Source organism: Zeus faber (genome assembly GCF_960531495.2).
Source record: "Zeus faber genome assembly, chromosome: 5".
NCBI classification, from domain to species: Eukaryota; Metazoa; Chordata; class Actinopteri; order Zeiformes; family Zeidae; genus Zeus; species Zeus faber.
Window position 1 is genome coordinate 14,587,583 of NC_137192.1, and position 18,785 is coordinate 14,606,367.

The 18,785-nt window shown below is 44.6% G+C and overlaps 1 protein-coding gene across 2 annotated transcripts; it reads left to right on the plus strand.

Annotated features, from left to right (window-relative positions):
• The first annotated feature begins 1,561 nt into the window (after nt 1-1,561).
• Nucleotides 1,562-17,138, plus strand: patz1 (POZ/BTB and AT hook containing zinc finger 1). Of its 2 annotated transcripts, XM_080000348.1 has the most exons (6): nt 1,562-2,803; nt 7,422-7,485; nt 7,659-7,830; nt 9,223-9,381; nt 13,347-13,559; nt 14,079-17,138. In XM_080000348.1, the coding sequence occupies exons 1-6, from the start codon at nt 1,575-1,577 to the stop codon at nt 14,555-14,557; spliced, it is 2,316 nt and encodes a 771-aa protein (XP_079856474.1). In that variant the 5' UTR covers nt 1,562-1,574; the 3' UTR covers nt 14,558-17,138. The 2 variants fall into 2 exon arrangements, with proteins under 2 accessions (XP_079856474.1, XP_079856475.1); XM_080000349.1 differs by lacking the exons at nt 9,223-9,381; nt 13,347-13,559.
• The last annotated feature ends 1,647 nt before the right edge of the window (nt 17,139-18,785 follow it).

The window sequence follows — 18,785 nt, forward strand, 5'->3', positions numbered from 1 at the left end:
TTGGTCAAACTACATGTGTAGCCATTTTGCTTTAGTTTTTGGAACGTGGTGCAAAAACGTGAGACAAATGATACTTAATTCAAAATATTAAACGCCCAATCATTAATTGCCGACTTCTGTGTTTGTGCAGAATATTACCACACACGTGACGGTGCGTTCAGTTGCACCCGGTTTCTTATACTAATGGATGTTACTTACTAGTACAACACGCTTTGCCAGCTCGGTATCACTCTAATTCTTTCATGCTTTAAACTCCACTTTTCAAAAGCCCTTCCAATCTTAGTAAGAATACCTTTGGTCCTGCACAGTTTTGGGCTTTTTGTACTTGTAGATTGAAGCTTGCTTGCAGGTTTAATGTAAACCCATGCACACTAGTGTCTTGTTTGTTGTCTAGCCAGCTCTCCCTCTGAGCTCTGGTTGGTTACTCCTCCACAGAGCTCCATCCCCTGATTAAGGGCCCTGGGGTGGATGGGGAGTAGAGGGTGCTGTTTTCAAATGACAGAATGGGCCTTTTAAGGCTTGACTCTGTACTTCGATCTCCTTGTCCGATTAAGCATGTATAGCTTATGGAATGCAAACCCGATTCACATTCACGTATCTAGATAAAACGGGAACTTTCATTGACCATGAAATCTGCTTGTCAAGTGTTTCTAATTTGCCTTATTTTTGAAATGTACAACCATTTAGCCTGACTAGTGTTGGAAATGGTATTTTAGACATGTAAAGCCTCATAAGTGTACTCTGGATGAGTCTGACATTCTACTCCAGTAAAATGATGTTAGTAAAGTACAAAACGTAAAGAAACTGCATGAAAATGGAACTCGCCTTGAATGCATTAACCTCCTATTTGCCGCTAATGTTTTAGCCTCTTGACTGAATGCATTCACCTCTAATCAAATTGGGACCGACAACGCAAGTGTTCATGGGCCTGATTTGATTGGTCTAATGGTTTCCTCCAAACCTCACTTACAAACATGCTTGTATAAACAACTTATTTTAGCAGAAAATAGATGGCATTCATGCAACACTATGTCGAGTAGAAAAGATATACACAATGCATGCGGCGGCGTAAAAGTCCCCTAAAATGGAATGACAAAAGTTTGAATACCTGAGTTGTACTTTGTACCCGTAGTGGGTAGGGGTATAAAGTTACTTACCCCTGCCCAGTGAGGCATTCACTGGGCAGGGGTAAGTAACACTGTGTACCCTTAAGAGAGGAGGGTGGGGGAGGGGTTTTTTAACACCAGACCAGGAAGAGACGGCGACGCCACTTCGTTGAACCGAACGCGGGCTCCTGCGCTGCCCTCCACACAACGGCTGTCAACACGTCCCCTTCGGAGCATCGGGGGGATATGATCACTGTTGTCGACGCTCCCCGCGCCGAAACCAAAGCGGTAAATCCGACCCCCACCCCTTAAAGCAGCAGAGGTCAAAGTTGACAGGAAGCTGGGGGGCTGCCATCTTCCCTGCTAGCGTTCAGATGCTACACCGTCGGGAGCGGCTGTCGTGTCGTTACAGCCGCCGTTAGTTCCCTCCGTTTCGCCCGAATACCGATGATATTGGATGAACTCGGCATGGAGAGAGCAGCGGAACCGTCCTGGAGCCCCTCCTACACCTACCAGGTGAGCAAGCACAGCGCCGAGATGCTCCACAATCTGAACGCGCAGAGGAAAGATGGAGGCCGGTTCTGCGACGTGATCCTCCGCGTCGGGGAGGAGAGCTTCCCCGCGCACAGAGCGGTGCTGGCCGCCTGCAGCGAGTACTTCGAGTCGGTGTTCGGCTGCCAGGGCGACGCGGGGGACGGCAAGGAGCTGGAGATGCATACGATCAGCCCGAGGGTGTTTAAGGACATCCTGGACTTCGCCTACACGTCCAGGATCGTGGTGCGGCTGGAGTGCTTCCCGGAGCTGATGACGGCCGCCAAGTTTCTGCTGATGCGGTCGGTGATCGAGATCTGTCAGGAGGTGATCAAGCAGTCCAACGTGCAGATAATGGTCCCCAACTCCCGGGGAGGCGAGGCCAGTCTGTTCCAGACCGCAGGGGGGCCTCCTCCTCTGGAACTGGGCTTTACCGGGGCCCGACAGGACGGCGTCAACGGGGCGAGCGTGACGGCGAACGGGCTGCCCTTTGCGAACGACGGACAATCGCATGTGGACGGAAGCCAAAACACCGGGCTGGTCCTTCTGGAGGAGGACGCAGACACCTCCATGCCGATCCTCCAGCCCGTGGACCGCTCGCCCGTGTCGCCGTCGGATCTAACGGAGAGCGCGTATCTTCACGCCGACCCGGGCTCCCCGGAGTCGAAGAGGAGCAGGGGGAGACCGAAGAAGTCGTCGGTGATGGAGCCCATACACTTCAACCACAGCACCCCAAAGGACAGCGGGCTGTTCCCCTGCGGGACGTGCGGGAAAGCCTTCACGGAGGCCTCGAGGCTGAAGAACCACGAAGCCCAGCACGGAGCCTCCGCCGGCGGCGTGAACCACGTCCTCCGCGGCCTGTCCCCGGAGGGCGGCGTGGGCCTGATGATGTCCCACCCCAACGGCGCGGCGCTGTCGGACAACGGCCGCAGCAAGCGCGAAAGGACCCGGCGACACGTCGGCTGTGACATCTGCGGGAAGGTCTTCCGGGACGTGTACCACCTGAACCGCCACAAGCTCTCCCACTCCGGGGAGAAGCCGTACGCCTGCCCGGTGTGCGGGCTGCGCTTCAAACGCAAGGACAGGATGTCGTACCATGTGCGCTCCCACGACGGCTCCGTGGGGAAGCCGTACGTGTGCCAGAGCTGCGGGAAAGGCTTCTCCAGGTAAACCCCGCGGGCGTTGCTATAGAAACTGCTTAACCACAATGTGCGGGTCAAAGTCTCCAAATGCCCTAACTTGAAATCACACAGATATGAAGCTTTGAAAAAGCGGCGCAACAATGTCAGAGTTTGATCTAGGATCTATTATATCGACAAACTTTTATTGGTTTTATCCGACGTCGTTATTGCGGAACTGCAAAAGCAGCGTGACGTCATCGGCCATTTTTAAGTTATTACAGCATGGGAATAAACAACCCAATAACTGAACCGGTGCCTTCACCGGCAGCTCGTCGCGGCTGTTTTGTTTAAATTGTTAAACCAGGGAAATAATAAGTCCAAACCTTCTTAATTATTATTTTTTTAAATTTGTATTTTATTTATTTATTTATTTATTGCTTTTAGAACAACGCGTCCTCGGTGAGGGCACAGGGTGACACATTTGGAAAGTAAAGAAAAACAACGATCTCGACGCTCCTCCGCCGCCGCTCCTTGTTGAAATGTTTCCCGGCGAAAGTGGTCGTTTCGCGGCGCGTTGGGGCCGTGAACCGAGCCGGTCCCTGCTCGGGGAGAGCGCCTCGTTCTGTGACAGCGCCGCTGCTTTGTTGTTTTTGCGTTTGCTTAGATCGCTGCGGTGAAGGGAGAGACGTTGATCCGCACCAACAACAGTCATCTTTTCATTCGTCTCCTACTTCTGCGTTTAAAAAAAAAAAAAAAAAAAAGGAACGTTTTAACGTCGTTGTTTGAACAAAATGCTGTTTGGAACCGGGGAAACCAGCGCAAATGTCGTTGCGTGCAGAAATCACCTTTAACAACCCTTTCCTCGACCCCCCCCCCCGATGACAACAGAAGCGGTTCTTTTAAAATAAAATGGGCTTTTCAGTTTGGTGCAGCAGCTGGCTGTGATAGAATGCGATTTCACACTTAAACGCTTTAATTCAAATAAATAAATAGACGTTGGCTTCCATAACATTGTGAACAAGGCACTCGTTGGGGAAATTGAGCCTGTCATTATAATGTTACAGAGAAGTTCACAACGATACTTCTTTCAGAGAGAAAGGAGAAGTCAGTGTTGTTTTCCACCCATAATCAACTGCACAGACTGTGGAGAAATGAATATGGTCTGACAGAGATCACTTTTTGGAGAGACAATGTAGTGGTGAATGTTGATGATGGCTGCTGGCATATTAATCCCTGTGTAATCTTGTATAATGGTGTTTGCTTGCAGCCTAAAAATGAAGCTCATAGATTTGTACTGTATTCATTTCCGGTGATATAATTAAGGTGTAATAGCAGCACATATCGGAACATAAAGGCAAGTAATAATAAAATAATAAAAATTAAAACAATAAAAAAAAAAAATAGGCCGTGGACATTAAGCCTTTGAATCGACAAACTTCCAGGTACTAATGGTTCTGACCTTCCTTCCCCGGATGAAGACTGGGGATCAGGGGGCCTTCGTCCGGCTTAACTCCACCACCATCTCCTTTGCATCGCTGATGTTTAGCACTAAGTGGTTCTGCTTGCACTACTCAACAACGCTGTGCGCCATCCCTCTGCTCCCCTCCTTCATGATTCATCCCTCTCTACCGCTCGGCAGAGAACTTCTGCAAGTGTCTGGATTGTGGAAGAAGCCACGGGTATAGAGGGTGAAGAGGAAGGGCACCGAGCTGTCCCCAGGGGGCGCCAGAGTGTGAATGAAAAGGAAACAGAGGAGGGGGCTGTAGATGGAAGCGGTATAAGGCCAATATAAGGAGTGGGGGGTGTTGGACCTGTGGTAGAACAGGGCTGGGGGAAGGAGAGGGAAAATGGAGCGGAGAGTTGTTGGTGGAGCTGGGGACATGTGGAACTGGCTCTGCCCAGATCGGCCCTGGCTGGTGGGTCTTGAGCGTCATCCTCGTGCTGCCCCTCGACCCTCCTCCGTTGTTCAGCTTCCTTATTTCCTCAGGTACAGTCGGCTATGTGCCGGCAAACACCGCCGTCCTCAACAGCAAATATGCGATCTTGTTCATTTATAACAAATGTGTCTCATCTCAGTCCCACAATGCTGTATACCGAATTTGGTGTTGATACAGTCAAAATCCAGAAAAGTCTATTCACAATACAGGTACTCCTCACTGAACGACCTACCTGCTTAACAGCCGTTTGGACTTAGTACCAGCTCTCTGACCAGGCGGTATTGTACGCTGCGTACAATACCACAGCGTCTCAACGTCAAGCATCTCATCACGCATTTCCCTTTATATACTATATAAACTATATACACTGTAAACATCTCATCACCATTCTCAGTGTCGTTCCCGTAGTCTGTCAGTATTCACTACACTAGCGTTCAAAATGGCCACCCATCACAGGTCCCCGCTTATCCACCACTTTGTTTAACGACCTGGTTGTGGGAACAGAACTTGGTCGTCAAGTGAGGAGTACCTGTACTAAAAATCCATCAAGGCGGTCCGTTTTTTCGTCGGGCACATTGAGCTAGACTTGTCGGTCAAATTTCTACTCAGTCGTGGTCACAGCGTGAGGGGCGCGGCCTTTCCAAAATTGCGCTTTGGGGCATTATTTACAGTGCCGCCCTCTAGCCGAGCTGCACTGCCAAAGGACTGCAGCAAGTCAAAGTGTTTAGTAGTGGAGCGATGCAGAGTGCGCTCTAATGTTCTGTACGGTGAGAAGCCCCCAACTAGATGTGCTTGGCTGGTGCATTTCAGGAAGTTCCCAGGGGGGAAGCGGCAAATGTTGGTGTGCCTTTCTTACTTTTATTTTTTTTTTATTTTTTTTTTTTTTTACTTGCACTCTTCCAACCAACTAGTCACTGGGGCAAAAGCACTGCTCTAGATCATTTTATTATCTTTTTTTTTGGGACGGGATGGGGGCTGGGATTCAGTTAATTTATAAAAGCACATAGAATTAATAAATAAAATGTTCAGTAAAACTGATATATATTTGCCTTATTTGGACTATTTAACGTTGTCTGTACTGCTGCCTCTTTTGGTCAAACTACATGTGTAGTCATTTTGCTTTAGTTTTTGGAACGTGGTGCAAAAACGTGAGACAAATGATACTTAATTCAAAATATTAAACGCCCAATCATTAATTGCCGACTTCTGTGTTTGTGCAGAATATTACCACACACGTGACAGTGCGTTCATTTGCACCCGGTTTCTTATACTAATGGATGTTACTTACTAGTACAACACGCTTTGCCAGCTCGGTATCACTCTAATTCTTTCATGCTTTAAACTCCACTTTTCAAAAGCCCTTCCAATCTTAGTAAGAATACCTTTGGTCCTGCACAGTTTTGGGCTTTTTGTACTTGTAGATTGACGCTTGCTTGCAGGTTTAATGTAAACTCATGCACACTAGTGTCTTGTTTGTTGTCTAGCCAGCTCTCCCTCTGAGCTCTGGTTGGTTACTCCTCCACAGAGCTCCATCCCCTGATTAAGGGCCCTGGGGTGGATGGGGAGTAGAGGGTGCTGTTTTCAAATGACAGAATGGGCCTTTTAAGGCTTGACTCTGTACTTCGATCTCCTTGTCCGATTAAGCATGTATAGCTTATGGAATGCAAACCCGATTCACATTCAAGTATCTAGATAAAACGGGAACTTTCATTGACCATGAAATCTGCTTGTCAAGTGTTTCTAATTTGCCTTATTTTTGAAATGTACAACCATTTAGCCTGACTAGTGTTGGAAATGGTATTTTAGACATGTAAAGCCTCATAAGTGTACTCTGGATGAGTCTGACATTCTACTCCAGTAAAATGATGTTAGTAAAGTACAAAACGTAAAGAAACTGCATGAAAACGGAACTCGCCTTGAATGCATTAACCTCCTATTTGCCGCTAATGTTTTAGCCTCTTGACTGAATGCATTCACCTCTAATCAAATTGGGACCGACAACGCAAGTGTTCATGGGCCTGATTTGATTGGCCTAATGGTTTCCTCCAAACCTCCTTTACAAAAATGCTTGTATAAACAACTTATTGTAGCAGAAAATAGATGGCATTCATGCAACACTGTCGAGTAGAAAATATATACACAATGCATGCGGTGGCGTAAAAGTCCCCTAAAATGGAATGACAAAAGTTTGAGTCGAGCACATTGAGCTAGACTTGTCTGTCACATTTCTACTCAGTCGGAGTCACAGCGTGAACGGTGCGGCCTTTCCAAAATTGGGCTTTTGGGCCTTATTTACAGTGCCACCCTCCAGCCGATTGGGCCCCTGTTTCTTGGGAAGCATTTGCGCATCATTTTCCGTTATTGGGCCAAGTTTCATGTTTCTGGCTCGTTCCAGCTTACCACAATTTGAGCTGCGGCGTTAGACAACAAAGAAGAAGAATAATCTAGCGGCAAGAAAACAATGGGGTCCTACCCCTTCGGGGTTTGAACCCGAATAAAAGAGATCATGTTACGCTGTCGTCGTGTCCCGCCTTTCTTTAATCTGATTGGCGGAAGGTGTTGTGCGTCAGGGCATGGATTCAAATCTAACGCTCGCTGCGTAAGGCCTCTCCTCTTGGGATGGGGACTGAAGACCTCGCTAGAAAGACACGTTTAACCAGACGACACGATAGCCAAACCATGGGAGAAATGCTTGGTATTGACGCATGTTTTCCTTTTCTCTCCAGGCCAGACCATCTGAATGGACATATTAAGCAGGTTCACACATCGGAGAGACCTCACAAGTGCCAGGTGATAAGCCACTTATATGAATACGTTTATATTTTGGAACGTTGTGTTTTAATTATTATTATTTTTTTTTTACAATGCAATAATGGTTGTCAAAGTCGGGTTACAAAACCCGCCTCGTGATAGTTTTGAATCGCTCGTACATGAGACGGGTATTGACATTTTTGTTCTTTCAGATTTGTAATGCCTCTTTTGCTACACGAGATCGCTTGCGATCACACCTTGCTTGCCACGAGGACAAAATCCCCTGCAAAGTCTGTGGCAAATTTCTACGGGCTGCATATATGACGGACCACCTCAAGAAACACAGTGAAGGAACCCATAACTACTGTGGTATTTGCAACAAAGGTAACCCCTCACATAGGCCTTACGTCCTGCACTGTGAGCTCGAAGCTTTTGGTGAATCAATGACATATCAAATCTGCATTTGAATTTTAAGAGCAGAGCATCAATGTGCTGTTTTCAGGATGACACCATTTCAAACATAGATATACCAGTCAAAATCAACAACGGTGGAATCAAACTCCTATACCAGGCCCCAAATGGGCCTGTCCTTTTTAATCTGAAGCTCACATTTTGGAAGCGCGGCATTGGTCACGTTGCTGAATGTAAATGACACTGAGGTTTAAATCCATTTGAATGCATATATTAATTCATGAAACTCCAAATGCTAATCTCACGCTCACATTTAAAATGCAATGATTGCCAAAATAGGTCATCTCTGCAAGTGCACTGCATTCTACTGTCCAAATACAGCCATGTACATTATGAGCAATGTACATTATGCATGCATTTTCATCAAATCTTTCCTTCAAATTCTTATACGCTTGGTTGTCTAGCAGAGAATTCACTTTAAAGGGATACTCTTTCTCAGATTCGGGCAACGAGGTCAACAGTAATTTCATCCCCGTGCTTCCAGAGCTGGGATGGCGGCGGACTGCATGCTAACTGTGTTAGCTCAATGCAAGGCTGCAGAGGGGATCAGCTAGCCTAGCTCATGTGAAGTTAGGGAAATACACATTCCGGAATCTCAAAAGCTTGAGTGTTTTTAAGCGATGCATCTGCATGACGTCATAGAAAAGAGACCTCGGTTGTTTTAAATGCAGCTATATTCTTCACTATTTTTGATGCATAAACATTCGTCCATGACTCATTGTCAGCTGTGCGTCGCCTGTGAACCTCCCCTTGTTGGTGCTGTAGGGTTGCCAGTTCAGCCAGCTGAGTTTTGTTGACAGTAATCTTCTCACATGAGGCATAACGCCCTTGAAGTTGCACTTAAAAAAAAAAATAGTGACTTGAATTACAAGTAAAACATTTCGATTTTCTTTTTTGGGCTTTTCGTGGGGCAAAAGGGCCTGCAACGTGTCGAGTGAAAGTTTATAGTTCTCCAAGCGCATGGTCGGGTTGCACAGATAAAAGCAAATCGTGTTTCTTCAAGACAGGCACTCTGTGCAGCTGTAGTGGAGACATCACGTTTGGCTTTGGAAATGTAACATGTTGACGCTAATCGTAAAAATCTCCCGTTGGACTTGGTTCTGACTAAATTTTCCGTTTATCGATATCGTTACAACGAAAGCTGCCACGGGGTAGAGCGGTGCTGTGGGGCCTCTCCCAACGCCTTTATTTACACAAGGCCCTCCTCACGCGGCCAAGGCCTCCAGTTTCCAACAACTGCCCTGTGTTTTTTTTTTTTTGTTTGTTTTTTTTGTTTTGTTTTTTTTGTTCTTCTCCTGGTCTCAGGTTTCTCCACCGCGTCCTACCTTAAGGTTCACATAAAAGCACACCACGGTTCGTCACTGCCTCCCCCCTCCGCAGTGCACTCCTTCGCAGAGCCAAGGGGGGAACCGCAGATGCACAACGGCAACCCTTACCTCTCGGGACGCCAGTGCTCAGTGGAAGGCAAGCAGCCGGCCGCCCCCACCCCGATACCGTCATGGTCATGTTTCCGCCGTTCATTTGCTCTGCTTCCTTCGTTGTGGGGCGGGGGGAGGGGGGCGCTGTTGCATCTTTGTCTGCATCTTAACATAAGCATACATCAGCCTCTGCTGCCACACTTTGTGCCTCTGCTTTTCCCATTATGCAGCTTCAAGGTGTCATCTGAGTGTCACACATTTTTTTTTGTTAACTGACAGTGCCGTCTCTTCATAGGAAAGCGTTTCACATTAGCATTGTATAACTGACGCTTAATGAAACGTACTCCTCCAGTCTTGATGTGAAAGACATTTAATTATTTTTTTAATTTATTTTTTTAATGATGAGGCCGAAGACTGCCGAATGCCAGCCCGCAAGATGCAATAGTGACACAATATTTGTTGTTTTGGTCCTGCACTCCCAACGCATTATATTTTGAAATGAAACAATGACTATGAGGTTAAACTATATACGCTGCTTTAACTTGTCAGCATTAGGTGAGCTGTATAACAATTGTATTATACCTCCATTTTAGGAGAGTGGAAATAATTGTTGGCCATTTATCTCATGGGATTGGTAGTTAATGTACAAGAAAGCTTAAAAAAAAAAAAAAAGGTTAAGAGTTGATTTCTAGGTTGAGAATTTGCATTCGGAGTGGGTTGCAACGTCTCGCAACCTGATGTCCAAAGACGTGCCAACGCGAGTAAAACAGGTCGTCGCGAGACGAAATCGAAAAATCGAAACAAATCTATCTGGTCGGAGCCTCACGTGACGCGCCGGATCAAGGGAACGCCCCCAGAATGTAGGCAGAAATGAGTCCCATGACCTGAAAGAGTGGGCAACATGATGCGCACCCCTGGTTACGCCTCAGCAAGACGGCTGCCCGAGACGGGTTGGCCCGACAACCTGCTGCTACAGCTGTAAAACATGGTGGGGCTCGTGTTAGTACTTGTACTCGTACTGAACTGAAACATCTGCTGCGGCGCGGTTAGAACGCCTCAGCACAGCGACCCCACAGTGACTTCAAACGGAGGCCGTAGCAACCAAGGAGTCCTTCAGGGCCAACTCCGTCTCGAAATCAGAGTTGGATTGAACATACGGTTTATGCGCTGATGGCGACAAGAAGGGGCACACGGCACCGAACCAGAACTGAAGACTTGTGTCCAACCCCATGTGCTGGAGTACAGGACCACAAAACAAAAAAGGTTTGTCACTGTTCAAATACTTGCAAACTCCTCTCTGTGTTGCGTTTTGGGGAGTGCCATTGTGGAGAAGCTGGAGTCGGAGGGCACCCCAACAGATCCATTGATTGACCTCAAAATTGCAGAAATTAGCAAAGGCAGTGTTTTAAAAAAAAAAGTGTAGCTATTACTTTCTGGGGCCACAATTCATCTTAAACTGAGTTTGAAATGCCGCAGTTAGGACTCACGTAGGAACTACAGTGTCCAAGGCTGGGTTTTTTTTTCTGTCTGTCGTGCATGGCCATGGCAATTTTTGAATCGGTGTCTGTTTCTGCGTGGCTTGTACCCCACCACGTGGTCAGCAGTGCACTCCGGGTTCCCACAGGTCTTACGTTGAATTCAATGAATTCAATGCCAGGCGGCGAAAAGTCAGAAGAGGGTCGTGGAACTTTGATAGTTGCCATTTTTTTGCATCTGCATTTTGCAATTCTCCATGGGTCCGCGTCGGTTGGAACATGTCAACGCGGAGTTACCGATCACGTGTACGCTACTCTGCCAAAACCGTGAAGACGCGCGCTCGTCAAACATCTTATTTCCGAAACCATGGGCTTCAAGATGGAGTCAGTGGGTGGTGTTCTCCTGGCGTCCGCCAAATCCGGCTCCCAGCTGCTGGGCTGATTGATCGTGCCAGAGAGCGTGGTGAGTGTTCCACCACTCGCGGTTTTCACTTTCTGTAGCACTTGTCTGAAAGAAGCAGTCTCAATTTACGGAGTGTAACCGGGGACGGATGATTGTTGTGCCCTTTAGTAGTCGGGCGACGCGCTCTATGAGCTTGTGTAGCCGACCACGTTTCCGGTCACAATCAGGACACTTCCAGTGGACTGGGGAACCTACCTGGGCAGAGGTTTGACAAACCTCCTGTTTTGGGTAAACTCCGGCCCATTCTGTTGCCGGTGTTTACCGGTGGAGATTGCGTGACTGTGATTGTATGAACTGGTCAGCAATGAGTGGCGCTGAAATGGGTGAATGGCGCCATTGGAAAGGTTGATCACATCGTTTTGGCCACGTCGTGTGCATCGAGTAAAACTAACTTTTTCGTTGGACAACTTTTGGTCGCGACAAGTCACAGACAAGTCCCAGAAGTTTGCCTTCCATTTAAAGTGGGAACCCTGTGCACTGATCTTGCATGATTGTCCTGTGCTTGTCGTTGCTTCCACTATTTGCACCGATTAATTGTATTTATTTTAATTGTTCCCCCCCAACCACCCCCTTTTTTTTTTTTCTTTTTCTTTTTTTAAACATTTGAAAAGCATCAACTTGGTTACTAATTTGCAAGCCACGCTCTGCACGAAAAAAACAGCTTAGTACCCAAAATTAACCTCTATTCAGATTTACTGCAATCAAATTTTCATAGCAAGCTGTTATATAAGCCACCCCTCATTTAAAAGGCTTAAATGAACTACCGAATACTGGTATAATCTAGGATGCCAATGTTGGCGTTGGTTTGTTAAACATTTCTCTATATCAAAGTGTTGGCCATTGGCAAAGCAGGAACACATGGAGTCACACTTGTTTTTTTGTTGAGCATATTTTACACGATGGATACATGGAATTGGGCACGGTCCAATTTTTATTGGAATTCATAATCCGGTGTTTGCAAATCTCACATTGCATGTGAAACAGAAATGACAATGGAATAAGTGACGTAACTGCAGCTAAATCCAGATCTGTGGCATTTGTTGGTTTGAGCTGAGTTTAGATTCAGCATTTTTAATGTAAAGAAGGCCATGATAAGACACGTACGTGAGATCTGTTGCTTGGCACAGTTGCTTGATGCTTATGAAGGATCTGAAATATTAAAATGTGAAATACTAAGGTGAACTACTTTAGGTATCGTAAAATAATCCGCACTGTTTGTGTATTTCTTATTTATGGTGCAAATAAATAATATTTGAATATATATATATATATATATATATATATATATATATATATATATATATATATATATATATATATATATATATATATATATATATATTCCTCAATGAGTAAGAGTTAGGCCCCTGGTTATACTGTGGCTGACTAATATATTCCAACTAATATAAATATCCACTAAATGCAAAGAAAAAGACTTGACAACTCCATTCCAGATATTTCACCTTGAGTTCCCAACTCAGCACTAGTGTTTGTCATGGTTTGAGCAACTTAATTTATAGTCATGAAGTCAGTTTGAATAGAAAATAAAATATTTGACCTCGTCTTTAACAGTGTGAAGAAAAATTGGGACTTGGCTCAATGTTGTGCGATTGTGGATGTATCATTCGACCTTTTTAATGCCTTTTAATAGGTGAATTAATTTTATTCTAAAATATTGGGACTAGTTTGTTAAAGGTGGATCGGTAGTCATAGAGCTCCGTGCATCACCATTACCAAACACATTTGACAATGATATGCTTGACTTGAAGGTTCTGCTTTTAACATGCACGGAAGCAACTTATGTTAATCACTTGAGGTCTTTGAAATCTGCTGGAAGGGCAAGTTGTCAAGGAAAACATTTCATTCATTACCTGTCCAGTTAAAGCAGTCCGATGCTAGTAAGCATGAACTAAATCGAATAGGTAAACGGTTGGTGCTTGCTTGGCCTGCCTTTGTTTTTAGACAGTATTGCATAACATAGTGATTAAATCGGGTAATTCTGTCTATATGGTTTCTCCTGGCTTGTTATATCTGTCCCTCCCCTTCCTCTCTCTCTGGCCGGGTGCGGCGTAGACCTGTGCGCCAGTCGCCAACTGCTTGTCGCCTTACCTGAGGCAGAGGGTCGCTTTCATGGGCTCTCTGGACCCCCATTTCTCCCCCAGCCTGGCCCTCCAGCCATGAGCCTGCAGCCTGAGCGGCTCTTGGGGAGGCCAGGTGGGGTTCCATATTTCTGGGAATGTTGCTCTGGCGGGGCGCCTGGCTTCCCCTTCCATGGGCCTCTGGCAGGTCAGTACCGTCCAGCAGGAGGGTGGGAGAGGGCAGGATGCTAACCGCCCACCGATTGGATGAGTACAGCACGGAGCTGCACACTGTATTGTACTGTCAACCAAAATGGCTTGAGACGACTGATTGGAGCTGCAAATTCTACTTCTTAGAACTCCACACCTAATTTGTTGGTTGTCAGGGGGGGTTGTCCGATCGCAGAAGGTTTAAAAAAACAAAATATTTCAAATCAGTTATAAAAGTAGTTAAATTTTTCTGCATCCACTGTTTGGTGGAGCCTCTTTGGCATTATGCCGGCGCTCTGAACTTCAAACGCTCAGGTGACAGCCCTCTACCGACTTCAAGCTGTTGTGGACAAACTGTTTTGTATTACTGGTTCCTAATTTGTATTGCTTTGAACTAATTTGAGGCTTGTTTTCCCCCCCTTTCTGTTTCTTTCTCTCATATTGTTGTTCCCTTTTCTCCCGTTTCTTCCCCTCTCACTCTGTCCGTCCCTCTCGCCACCGCTGTATTCAAACGCAGAGGGACAGGAGAATTCTGAAAAATGCCCTCACCTGGAATCCGAGGAATCGGACCCTTCGTTCGGGGAACTGTCCAACAGCGACGAGCTCAAGTCTCCGCACAAGCCCGACGGGGAGGAGCTTGAGATGCCCACTTTGGTCTGTAACGGCGACGCTGCCGGGACGCTGGGTTCTCCGGCGGGCGCTAAAGCCAAAACGGATCCCGAGAAGAAGTTTATCTGCGGCATCTGTGGGCAGGCCTTCCGCACAAAGTCCTACCTCAACAAGCACCAGCACAGAGTACATAAGGCCCAGCGAGGCCAAGCAGGGACGGGGTCCAGCCTGGTGGAGCTGACGCCCACCCTGACTTCTCCCTTTTCCCCTCAACAGAACATGTCTCTGCTGGAGTCCTTCGGCTTTCAGATAGTCCAGTCGGCTTTCGCCTCCTCCCTGGTGGATGCCGAGGCGGGTCGCAGCGGGATCGACTTTGCAGGGAAGTGATCTGCTGTCGGGGCTTGAGCTCGACCGAAGCCCCTGGATTTTTGGATATTGCTGGGTTGTCCCTGTTGATATCCTCTGTATTTGGAAATAACTTTGCCACAGGACTAGTCTGCTGTTTAGGTTGCTCACTGTTAGTCAGATTCTGTTACTCCTCATGGACTTTGCCATATGTTTATATTCTCGAGCTTCTCATCGCTATCCACTTGTCTATGTGTACTGGAGCCTTTATAGTCACATGTACGTCGATTGAAAAGTGGTGAGTTATTGAACATAGCCTTAGAACTACTTATCAATTATTGTCAGTTTCCCCACAATGACTAAAATGTAATAGTGTGCGTGGCTCACCTAACTGCTCATTACGTGTGATTTACTGGTTTCCATTTCCATAAAGAAAAGGAAGGTATCCTCTCCTTTTAGGAAAACTTTGTCCTTTTTTATTGTTTTTCCAAATGGCAGGGATCAAAATCGAAATTGCATTTGGATTTGATTTGTTTGCCGGGTATCTTTCTGGTAATAATTAATTTGAAACAGAGTTTACTGATCAAATTCCTGACTGACTTGTGGCATGTTTCCCGACACAATAACAATTGACATTTTTCTGAACTACTGCTCCGGTTACAAACGGCTCTATTTAATCAGGTGAGCTTCTTATGGGAATATATTTTTGGTAGATCATTGTTGGAAAATTTGATTTCAATATTAGGTTTTTCCATTGCCAATGTATATTTAATTTATTTTAAAGCAGATCACAAACCACACAATGACCAATTTTATATAATATATCATAATAGAAGGTTAAAAGGACCTTGAGTTGGTTGTAATAATGTGTCAGACTTGATTAAGTTTCACAAAAATAACCCCTCACCATCCACGCATTTACACTTTAATATTCGCATTTAGCCACGACGGTATTCAGCTACCTCATATAAGTAAGTAAAGTAACATCAGAATGCTGTGTTTAGTCGTAGCTTTTTTTTGAAGTCATTGTGGTTGTGATATTCATGTTACATAACTGCATATTAGAATTGAGGGACTTTCAGTGTTAATCACAAAATGTTCAGTAACACAATAAAAAAAAACAGTGGACATTATTCCCAATATTGTGACCATGCTGATTTAATATATTGGGTTTTTTCAAATTTTGCGCAGTCGCCAACCCCTACCACACTTTTCGGAACGGGCTGCGCTGCGGACGTAAGTGCTGCTGCACAGAGCGGATTACGAGTTTTATTAATATTACGCGTTTCCAAATTGACACTGTACGTTCTCGGGTCCCCAGCAATTCACCCGCCGAGTGTGAAGTAGGCCAGATGAACGGTTGTTGAGGTAATCGAAGGACATACAGACATAGATACATACAGAGGTTCCTTCCTTTATTAGTTGGATGTCGTGAAACATGCCTTGAGGATGTGATGAATGGGCTTTATAAACCCTGTACAATATGCTACAATCTTTTTTGTCATAACCCGAATGGAAACAATTTTGTACATTAAACAGGGACCAAGTTGAGTTGTAACTATTATAAATTCTGAAAAATGTAATTATATTTTATTAATTTATTTGTGCCCTCTTGATTTTTTTTTTTCTCTGTGAAGTGTAATTTGTGCTCTGCTGAATTTTGATAATTTTACATTCTAAATTATGTGGGAGAAGTGTGTGTTGTGTGACGCTTGTGTTCAGACTGATTAACACTGACCCTCCAGCCTATTGACCAATGAAGCCTGTTTCTAAGTCTCGACCCTAAGGTTGGTTGTCTTGCTTTGGGTTCCGGCCGCCGCACGCGTGGACTCTTGTTTTTGGCGCTCCTCTCTCCCTTCGTCAGGTCTGTTTCTAAGAACGCGTGTCCTGTGTTTCTCCTCGGCTTGTGTCGCTGTGTGTCTTCCAAGGAAACGGTCTTGGTTCCAGAATGTAAACGTGCAAAGCAAAATCACGAGCCTTGTACCTCGCCACAGCGAGGGTTGGGCTTGAGGAGAGCGTGTTGGAGTGTAGCCCTTCTGCCATAACACAGTTGGATTTTTAAAGTTCCCCTGGCTGCCTACATTGCGTCATCATTTAGTTAACCATTGTCGCTTTTCAAGGCTCTAATCAGCGTTACGCTATTTACGTTTTACTGACCAGATGACATAAAGATCACTGAACTAGAAGTAAATACTTCTGAGTGTATTTGGATTATTCAAATATTAGACTAATTGAGGCGGAGGAAATTTGGACCAGAAATGTAAAATGTAGCCTTATTTCTATCAAATTGAATCCCACCACGATGCGCAGAGGAATTGTGGTTCTGGGATGTATTGAGCGTCCAAATCAATTGCAGGAGGGAAGGCTGGTGTGTGAGCAAGTGCTGAGTCGTCTGTGTCTTTGTGAGTCCCTTCGTCATCGTGCTTTCTTTGTCGGTATAATCCTGTTTATTATTTGTAACTAATGTAGTTCAATGAATTCATTACATTCCTATATTATTTATGGCTACATTGTATTTGCAAGTGTATATACTTTCATATACACATTCTCCCTCTGTCCCCCTTTTTATATATATATATATATATATGTGTGTGTGTGTGTGTGTGCGCGTGTATGTGTGTGTGTATATATATATATATATATATATATATATATATATATATATATATATATATATATGTGTGTGTGTGTGTGTGTGTGTGTGTGTGTGTGTGTGTGTGTGTATGATCCAAAATATATATCAGTGTTTGTCAGCGGCCCTGTACATGTACATATATATTTTATTTCCTTTATTTTGTTAATTATGTAGGAGGATATTCAATTATAGCCATTGGTTGACCTTCAATTATGCTCTGTCCTGAATGTTGATCACTGGTTGGTGGCAGTGCTGTCGCTACTCGCCGTCACACTTATTTTGTTTTGATTTACAGTTTCTGGGCGGCGCTCTTAGTGCAAGTAGTACAACTCAGTTTTCTTTGACCATTTTCCTTAGTTTGATCAGCCAACATGCACTAGGAATCACCCTGTGGTGGGAATCAAGAGCTTTTGTGAGTTTAATTTTAAAAAAAAATTTGAATAAATAAAGGAAATATTTAAATTCATGTTAAAATGTCACAACTACCCTCAATACGTGCTAGAAATGTGTTTGGTTGCATAACTTTTACACACTGGTATTGGTAGGCCCTACTTAATTTAAGATGCTCTCTTTTTTTGGCCTAGACGCGTGTTTTATGCTTTTGGTCTGTTGCAAAGTGCCTTCCAAATACTGATTGTGCACAGCAGTGGATTAATACGGTCGCAGACATACAGTGACTTGCTTCGACACTTTTGTATAAATCAAATGTGCACACACAAGACACGCAAGATGTTAACTTGGTATTTTGTCATCATGCTCAACAAGATTGTCTTGAAACATGTGAATGACATGTTTTGCTATAAAGTCTTTGGACATATTCCAATCCAAGCATACTTTTCTATTTATATTTGTTTTTGTACTTTGTGATTGACCTCATCTCACGTATTGCTACAGAGGTGAGTATAAAATAAATTGCGTTGGAAAAACTGCTTAACTTCTCGTTTCTTTGGATTGTTGCTGGTGAGTTTTGGGCCAATGGGCCTTACATCATAAGACATTACTGGGATTGTAGGATGTACATGGAATTTTATAAAATATTTGCATAACACCTTCACCTCTCTTGCTCGGGTTCATCTCTATCAGTATTGCACTTAGAGTTTACTTGGAGTAAAGATCAAATTTGACATGTTTCGTATAATACATACATATACAACGAATAGATTTACAGACAAAGCAAAATTATGTTTCCATGGAGCCATCATTATTTAAGTGGACAATTGCAACAATATTATGAGAAGTATAAATATATAATTGTAATGTCTATTTCATGGACTTCTGGGTCGATATTGGTTAAAATCTCACTTAATGTTGTATTACAAACCATCAGTTGAGCAGTAGGTCAACCGATAAGGGGATTTTAAGGGAAAGGGATTATTTTTGGTTCATTTAAAATACAGTTAGATGACCTTGATGATTTGTTATACTGACTGCAAAACGCCTAAAAACAAAAGCAGTTTTACTTAAATGGCTGCATTATTAACATTTAAACGCCTCAGATTTTCTATGTTTCCACACAGTTCTCACTGCGGCGTCTCACAGCGGCCCGGTGGCGCTGACCTTCATCTGTTACCATGCCTACCATATCTTTGTTCAAACAGTAACTTTGATAAACAACATGACAGGAATGTTTGCACA